The sequence below is a fragment of the Gracilinanus agilis genome, chromosome 1 (genome assembly GCF_016433145.1).
Source record: "Gracilinanus agilis isolate LMUSP501 chromosome 1, AgileGrace, whole genome shotgun sequence".
Taxonomy (NCBI): Eukaryota; Metazoa; Chordata; class Mammalia; order Didelphimorphia; family Didelphidae; genus Gracilinanus; species Gracilinanus agilis.
The window spans coordinates 183,901,173-183,910,293 of record NC_058130.1 but is presented as its reverse complement, the minus strand read 5'-3'; the positions used below and the strand labels follow the sequence as shown (position 1 = coordinate 183,910,293).

Genomic DNA, 9,121 nt, shown 5'->3' with positions numbered 1-9,121 from the left:
CTAAAAAGCTTTTGTACAAACAAAAACAATGTAGTCAAAATCAGAAGGGAAACAACAAATTGGGAAAAAATCTTTATAACGAAAAACTCTGACAGGGGTCTAATTACTCAAATATACAAGGAGTTAAAGCAATTGTATAAAAAATCAAGCCATTCCCCAATTGATAAATGGGCAAGAGACATGAATAGGCAATTTTCAGGTAAAGAAATCAAAAGTATCAATAAGCACATGAGAAAGTGTTCCAAATCTCTAATAATTAGAGAAATGCAAATCAAAACAACTCTGAGATATCACCTCATACCTAGCAGATTGGCTAAAATGATAGAAGGGTAGAGTAATGAATGTTGGAGGGGATGTGGCAAAATTGGGACATTAATGCATTGCTGGTGGAGTTGTGAACTGATCCAGCCATTCTGGCTGGCAATTTGGAATCATGCTCAAAGGGCTATAAAAGAATGCCTGCCCTTTGATCCAGCCATACCATTGTTGGGTTTGTACCCCAAAGAGATCATAGATAAACAGACTTGTACGAAAATGTTTATAGCTGTGCTTTTTGTGGTGGCAACAAACTGGAAAAGGAGGGTATGTCCTTCAATTGGGGAATGGCTGAACAAACTGTGGTATATGCTTGTGACGGAATACTATTGTGCTATAAGGAATAATAAACTGGAGGAGTTCCAGGCGAACTGGAGAGACCTCCAGGAATTGATGCAGAGTGAAGGAGTAAAGCCAGAAGAACATTGTACACAGAGACTGATATACTATGGTAAAATAGAATGTAATGGACTTCTGTACCAGCAGCAATACAATGACCCAGGACAGCTCTGAGGGATCTATGGTAAAGAACGCTGCTGACATTCAGAGGAAGGACTGCAGGAGAGGAAACATATAAGAAAAACAACTGCTTGAACACATGGGTCGGGGTGGACCTGATTGAGGGTGTGGACTTTAAACTACCACACCAATGCAACTACCAACAATTTGGAAATAGGTCTTGATCAAGGACACATGACAAAACTAGTGGAAATGTGCATCAGCTATGGGTGGGGGGAGTGCGGGGGGTGAAGGGGAAAGTAGGAGTATGAATCATGTAACCATGTTAAAAATGAATATTAATAAATGTTTAAAAAAATTAAGCCTCTATTATTATCTGCAGTCTGAAGGGTAGCAAGCAATTTATATAGATGTCATTTGTAATGCCAAAGAGCTACACTTAACATCTAAACAAGTTTAGTGCCAGTGTTCTGGGAAGAAGAAGATTTGATCAAAGTCAGGAAGGACTTTGAAGTGAGTTCTTTCCTGGGCACCCTGTGGTACAATTGTGATGCTATCCATTCCTTTATCTTGTAGTTGGTTGTCAATATTATGGTAATACTTCTGTTGTTTTACTTTTTGTTTGACAACCCAAGAACGCCCCAATCCTTGTATCCTAAATAAAATCAGTGCAGCTTGCTTAGTCTCCCTGTTTCTCACCTTTGGAGGAGGAGCTGATAGGCTGACATGATGCTGATGATCTCTGTGTCTCTTGTGTTTGTTTTATCTATGTCATTCCTTCTTTAATCTTTAAACCATCCCCCCATAGTCTCCCAGCTCTTGGCTTTCCTTCTAGGTGATTATACTAATGCTAGAATTTTTTGAAGAGGCTGAAACTCTTCAATATAGATATATGGCCTCTTTAAGATCTCAAATGATGTTGAATCTACTATATCCTGAAAAAGTTCTTTCTACTCTTGTATGGTTCTAATAGCTTTTCTTATATCAAGTTGAGAACTATTTCTTTGTAATTTTCACTTTACCTATATTTTTGAGAATTTTGTTGAGATCCAAAGTCAAATTTATTGGTTTCTAGTATGCAGATTCCTCACATTCATTTCCCTGCTCCCTCCCCTCTTCCTTGAAAATCACTTGAATTCAAGGAAAGTAGGCAGATATATCTTTCTTTTTTCGAGGAGTTTCCATTCCCTAATAATCACATTTTTCTATTTTTTCAAATTGAAGCTTATTATCTTTAGTACATAAAACAAGTAAATAAGAGTTTGTGTAGCTTTATTTATTTACTTATAAATTAGAGTTAAAATTAGAAGAAAAAGATGCTTTCAGAAACAACTGTGATGTAAAAATGAAAGGCATCAATAAATAAATTATTTATATATTTAAAATGTTATACATGATATTCTCAGTTGTGTTATATTCAAACCCTGAGGTTTGGTCTCACTTTGATTGACAGGGGAGACAGTTGGAGCCATTGGAATGTTCCCAAATGCTGTGAGCCAGGGACAAAAGTCAGTTGGCCTGAGAGTATAAATACCCCTAACAGCCATCTGGGAGGGGTCTTTGACCATTGATCTTTGCGGCTTTGATCGTTGGTCATTGGTTCTCTCTGAATCTCCCTAGATCTTTAGGTATTTGAATCATCATAGCTCTTTAGGTCTCTGGGTCCCTGAGTGGTGAAAGGGAAGAAGGGAGGTCTGAGAAGACGAGGGTGTTTAAGGTTTCAATACTTCCTGAAGGCTGTCAAGGCTAATACATCACAAACTGATAATAAGAAAGCTGAGAGGAAATCATCAATACAGCTGTACCAACAGAGCAGACTACTCTCTCTGGTTTGGCAGTGGCCAAGCTGAACCAGAGGGGTTGTGAAGAACAATAGCTCCAGCTTTACTGAATCAATAGCCTCCAGTCCTGAGTGATTATAGATTATAGATATTAGATTGACAGGATCTCCAATTCCCAATCCATATCCTGATTGCCCTTTCCCTAATTAATATCATAGATAAAGTATTTAATAAGTACCTTCCTGAGTGGTCATTATATCACGACCCTTGGGGAGGGAGCAAATGCAGTCAGATGAACAATGTGATTCAAGGCTAATCAGAGCCCAGTATTAATAATTGATCCAACCCCAAGTGGGACCTGAAGGGGTTACCCATCCACCTGACCTTTCGGGGTCCTTCCTGGGCAACTATTATCTAGAAGGGGGAATTATAACATCTAGCAAGGATGATTGGGGTTGGTGTTCCCTCCATCACCAGCACCCTAGGGGAATACAGAGACACAGCTCCATCCATCCTCACCAGTAACCTATTCCCCTAGGAGGATCCATTTCTTTATAACAGTTGGAATAATAGTATTTTGTTTTATGAATAAAAACTCAATATAAAAAAGATCATGCTGTTCTACAATGGACAGTGGTATGCTTAGTCTTTTTTTTTTTTTTTTGGTATGTAAAAAACAGTAACAGGAGTATATGGAAACCTTGTGATATTAAAAAAAGATGTTCATAATAACCATGGACCATAGTTACTCTTTACTTCTGAATATGCCATTCTTCACTAAAAATATTACGGTTTGGGTAGCATACGACAAATGTATAAGGATTATATTCTATTGAAGTGTTCTACAATGAAATATGCATTGTTATATAAATTATTAAACTGGTAAAGAAACATAAATTGAGGATAGGACTCTATTGAGGGCAGTTAGGTAGCAAAGTGGATAGAGTACCAGGCCTGGAGTTCATCTTTCTGAGTTCAAATCTTGCCTCAGACTCTTACTAGCAATGTGACCCTGGGCAAGCCATTTAACATCTTTACTTTCCTCATCTGTAAAATGAGCTAGAGAAGGAAATGGCAAACCACTCTGGTACCTTTGCCAAGAAAACTTCAAATAGAGTCACAAAAAGTTGGAACAACAACTACTGAAGCTTTATTTTTTTTGGGGGGGGGTACGCTTTCATATATCAACTCCTAAATTCAATGACTTCTTTGATTTAAAATGTTTTACATTGATGTAATTTCTTAGAAACAAAGACAGGAGTCTCAGAAACTCACTTTGAGTTAAGAGGTCAAATATCAATTTAATCTTCAATGTTTATCCCTGTCTTCCTGCTTAAACAATCTGACATATTCGGGCCTTATCCCAGCTACATAGGAACCAACAGCATATTACATCAACTTTCTTTTCTGAGGGCCCCACAGACCCTCAAGGGAGGGACTTAGACTCAGCTCAGAGTTAGACTAATTCCTTAGTGGCAAATGGTTTGTTGCTATTGGTGTTTATAGGCTAGTGTGTCTGCCTTCATGGAGAAGGACATCAGTTGGAGAGGATAGGCTCTTTCTGCAGTATCACAGATGTTATTCATTCTCTTACATACTTCACCATAAGTGTGACTTTCACAACCTGCCAATGATCCTGTTCTTTTTTTTGTTGTTGTCACACAAATGAATATCTGTGAAGGGGGGAGTTCTTTTTGTTCTATAAACCTACTATCATTAGTATTCAGAATCATCTTTCACTTTTCCCTCTCCCTCAACATTTCTATCAGTTTTTTTAAAGGGGAATGAAGAAATCTGGGATCTAGCTCCATCTCTGACACTGAACTTAGCTGTATGATGATGTTATGTCACTTAGTCTATTTTGGTTTCTGTTTTCTCATCAGTAAAAAGGGGGTAATAACCCTTGCACTACCTTCTTCACAAATGAGGCTCAGTGCTTTATAAACTGTTAAGCATTATAAATGTAGGATATAATTATTATCCTTAGGCATTTTTCAGGGTCTCTTCTATTTCCACTACAGACACCTTAGTTTGGGCTTATAATAATAATAATAGCTGACATTTATATGCCATTTTAAGGCTTATAAAGTGATTTACAAATATTGCCTCCTTTATTCCTCACAATTACTCTAAGGTAGATAGAGGAACTATTAATATTCCTTATTTTAAAGATGAGTTAGAATATTAGAAAATTTAAATTAGAGAAGTTAAATGGCTTTCTCACCATAGAACTAATAAGTGTAGACAGTGGTTCTAAGGATCCATAATAATACTAAGACATTATTTACCTACTAAAATACTCCTCTCTTTTCCAACTACATATCTGTGTGAGGCTGGATTTTCCTCATATTCTTCACCCAAAACAATGTATCCCCAACTGATTGAATACAAAAGAGGGCATAAGAATCTAAATGTCCTCTTTTAAGTCAGACATGAGATTTACAAAAAGAACGTAAAACAATATAATTCTCATCCATTTTCTTTTTTTTTGGAAAATAGCTATTCTCATAAAATATTTTATTTATGTTAATGTAGTAAAATGAATAAAAATTTAAAATGATCAATTAAAATTTTTATTATGGTAAATGTTGATAGAAGTAACCCATGTAAATAATAGTTCTTAGTGATCTTTAATAATTTTTAAGAGTATAAAGGGTCCTGAGGCCAAATAAAATATAAAGGCTAATTATTCTTTTCAAAATACACCCTATCCATCAATATCCAATTCCACAATCACATCCTCTACCTAAATTAGAATATCACACCTACCATACACGGTACTTAACTACAATATATCTGTGCATGCCTCTTACGTCAATTAATCAATTACAAACTTTTTGAGGGCAAAGCCTCTGTCATGTGTATATATATTTGCATTTTCCCATATGCCAAGTATATGCTATATATTTATATTCCTTTCTCACAGTCCTTTGGCAGTGATTAATAAATCAGTTGAGTGAATGAAACCTTTAAATTGAAGATCTTCCTGTCTCTTAGGCCTCTTCAGATTATCTGTGCCTTCCACGATCTACTTAATTTACCTGCTTGGGAAATAGCTTCTATTAAAAAGTAGTTTCTGTTTCACGAATGATTTACTCTTCATATTTATACTTCTTTGTTCTTGCCTCTTGGCCACCACAGGTTAGTTATAGAAACTTGAATTTAGCTGGTATTCAAATCCTTACCACCAACCCTTAGTCTGAAGGGTGAAAACCCCCTTATGAAAACCTCAGAACACAATGCGTTATTTGATATGTAGTTGCAGTTGTTTCTACATTTGCTAGGGGCAACGTGACAAGACTTTTCTTGTCTATTCCTACTGTTCTTTTTCTAGTTTTCTAGTTTTTGTGGTGGATAATTATGCAGATCACTCAAAGGTGCTTCCAAAATGAATATTTGGACAACTTGCTACATGCTTGCAAACCCTGTCACCTTCGATGCTCAAACACCCCCCCTTTGGTGTGTCAGAGTTATTGTAATGCAAGTAAGTGATGGAATATTTCTATTACATTTATTTATTAGCTTGCTGTGTAGGTTCTGTTTTTGTTCCAAGTAAAATACATTAGGAAGACAGTGACATTTTCTAAATAATACAGGATAATGGCAGATTGCAATGATTAAAACATTGACAGAAATGATTTAAAATGGAACTGAAAGCTTTTATTTAATCTCAGCACAATGTATTTATTAATCATTCAAACAGAGAGTTGTTTAGATTATATTTAATACTTATCAAGAAGAGAAATTTGACATTGTTATATTTAAATAGTGTTTGAATTTTGTCTTGTCTTCACCATATCTCTGGCATTTCCTATTGATAAAGGTACTCCCAGTTCTCTGAAAATCATAGATGTGAATCTTTGGATCTACTTAAGTGTGGGAATAATTTCATCTTTGACAGTTTTCTTGCTAATACTTATACTGAAGAAAAGAAGCCCAGAGAGATCAAAGGATGAATTGAAAAATACAGGTACAAAGCATGATGAACTTGATTTTAAGTTTTTGAAACTTATCTCCATGGGATGGCAGTAGTGACTTTCAGTTTTTGTTTTTATGTGTGTGAAACCTTAATATCAAAGTTATAAATCTTTTGAGTGCATTGGTGAGTGAATTGGTTAAAATTCTGTAGGACATTCATTTTTACTGTATTTATTATGATATTGATAGCACTCATACCTTGTCTCCAAATCTTTCCAGAAGGGTTGACTTTATCAAAGAACAGAAGCATTTTTCAGGAAACTGGCATTTTCTGCAAATGTTGGCAGATTGATTAATGCTACACTAGAAGAAATTGCTTGCCCTACCCATTACTATCAGGAAAATATATATGGCTGCATCTGTGGCCATATTTTTAATACAGATTTGAGTGATTCATTTGCATTAAAGTACTTAAGTCTTCACTGAGGAAGAATGCTCAAGCCAATTCGTTTAGGTAGCAGGCCTCCTTGATCTTCTTAGTTTTTGAAGATTTTCTAGTTTTTAAAGGGCTGGCAATAGAGCAGGGGTCAGCAACCTTTTTGGTTGTGAGAACCATAAACGCCACATTTTTAAAAAATGTAATTTCATGAGAGCCGTACAGTGCTCACAGTGCGCGCTTCTGTAACAGCACCTGAAAAAAAATCGACTTTATGGCTCCTGCAGAAAGAGCCATATCTGGACCTCAAAAGAGCCAGATATGGCTCGAGAGCCATACGTTGCCGACCCCTGGAATAGAGTATTCTTTTTCTCATGAACAAATCTTCAGATTTCTTTATGAAAGAACTCTTAAGGCTTAAGTTTCCATAGCATCCCTGCTCCTGTTCTTATCCTGAAACATATCAATTTCCTAACTTTTCTCTTTGGTGCCTAATTTGTAAAACATGCCTCTATTTATGAGAACTAAGGAAGTGAGACATCTTTCCACTTGATTTTTTTTTTAAACTTTCTATGTCCAGAGGTCTTTTGGATAGGTGGGGATTAGTGTTTTGTGAGTCTTTTTTTTAAAGGATAGAATTACTCCAGGGGAATGTTACGGGAAATTTCTTTTTTTCTTCACAAGTGTATAATGTAAACACAATGGAGGCTTTCTTTATACATACGCAATGAAGATTTAAAAAAACCTATTAACTTTAAAATGTATACCAAATGAATATTGGGTTGTTCCTAGCTTCAAATTTTGAAATGACCTATTTGGCAGCCTTGAAATGTGTAATGTATGATTACAGAAGATTCTGTTCTTATTAAAAGCTTAAAACCCACTGTGTAAGACATGCCTCTCAGTGATATCATAAGCCCTCAGTGTTAAAGCTATGATTCTTTATACTTAAATATTTAAGGTAAAACTTTTAGAACAAGAGATAATATATTTTTTATATCTTTGCAGAGACAAAAGCTGAGCTAAAGGAGATTGTTAAAGTTGATCTTGATAGGAATGAAAATGATGATGCTGGAATTTTCCCTAGAAACAGCACAGCTATGACATACATGTTAGAAGAATGCAAGTGTAAAGACTGTGGCAAAGGGGATGTAGCCTCAGATATATCCTTCCCATTTCCAGCTATGGAGGAAGGAGCAACTGTTCTTGTCACCACAAAAACAAATGACTTTTGTAAGAGTTCACCAGGTTCCATGAATGACACTTTCATGGGGCTATAGAAATCTGTTTTCACAACATAATGACCCAGTTTGACTGGGATAGTGCCACTTGCAAAGTATGTCAATGAACAGTGATGTATCTATCTTTTTATAATAGTTGCTGTCATATGTTATCAATATTGCTTTGATGTTTCTTATTTTAGAGTCTCTTTCATGACTTATTTCTCTACCTTTTGGCTGGGAGTCAAATAAAAAAAAATGCCTCCATTTCATTATTCTATTCTCAATTCACTAAGAAAAAGGAGCGATGTATAACTTTCAAAGTTGCTTATTTTTATATTTGTATATTTAGTCAATACTCACATAGACAAATAAACTGAACATCTCAGGACAGGTTTAAAATTTTATTCATTGCTAAAGGAAATGAGAGTGAAAAAATAGGAAATACTTAGAGTCAATTATTCAACAGTACAAGAGGAAAGAATTTTTTTTAAAAAGCTCTCAATGAACTCTCCCTTTAGAAAGAAAGGTTCAAAGGATAGGACTATAAGAATTACGGAAACCAGGTTAAGATCAGAATTTTCATTTTGAAGCCCATGATATAGAGATCCTCTTTCATTCATTTACAAATTCTTTCATTTAGGGAAGCAGCTCTATCTCTATCATATAATGGAAAGGTGAAATCCTTCTCATGTGGCAGCAAATGTTTCATTTATCCCACCTTTCTGTTGTCTATAATGAAGCCAAAATTGTCCACTGGTATAATTTGACACATTTTCAAATAATTGTGAAAATGTGCTGGACAAGTTGTCCATTGTGTGTTCCCTGACACTTTTAGTGAATACAGTAGTATAACATCTTTTGTTCTTACAATTCAAGTATTAAATTTTATGTGCCATATAGATGTGAATTATGTAACTCCTTTTGTTTTTGTGTCTGTGAAAATATTAAATCACTTTGAGATCTGTGATTTCTTCTTATATTGTAAGAGG

General features: G+C 35.4%; 1 protein-coding gene across 1 annotated transcript; it reads left to right on the top strand.

The window, feature by feature from the left end:
- The first annotated feature begins 5,915 nt into the window (after window positions 1-5,915).
- On the top strand, window positions 5,916-8,189 carry TNFRSF17 (TNF receptor superfamily member 17). The gene is made up of 3 exons (XM_044657335.1): window positions 5,916-6,039; window positions 6,379-6,525; window positions 7,918-8,189. The coding sequence occupies exons 1-3, from the start codon at window positions 5,916-5,918 to the stop codon at window positions 8,187-8,189; spliced, it is 543 nt and encodes a 180-aa protein (XP_044513270.1).
- Window positions 8,190-9,121: the final 932 nt, after the last annotated feature.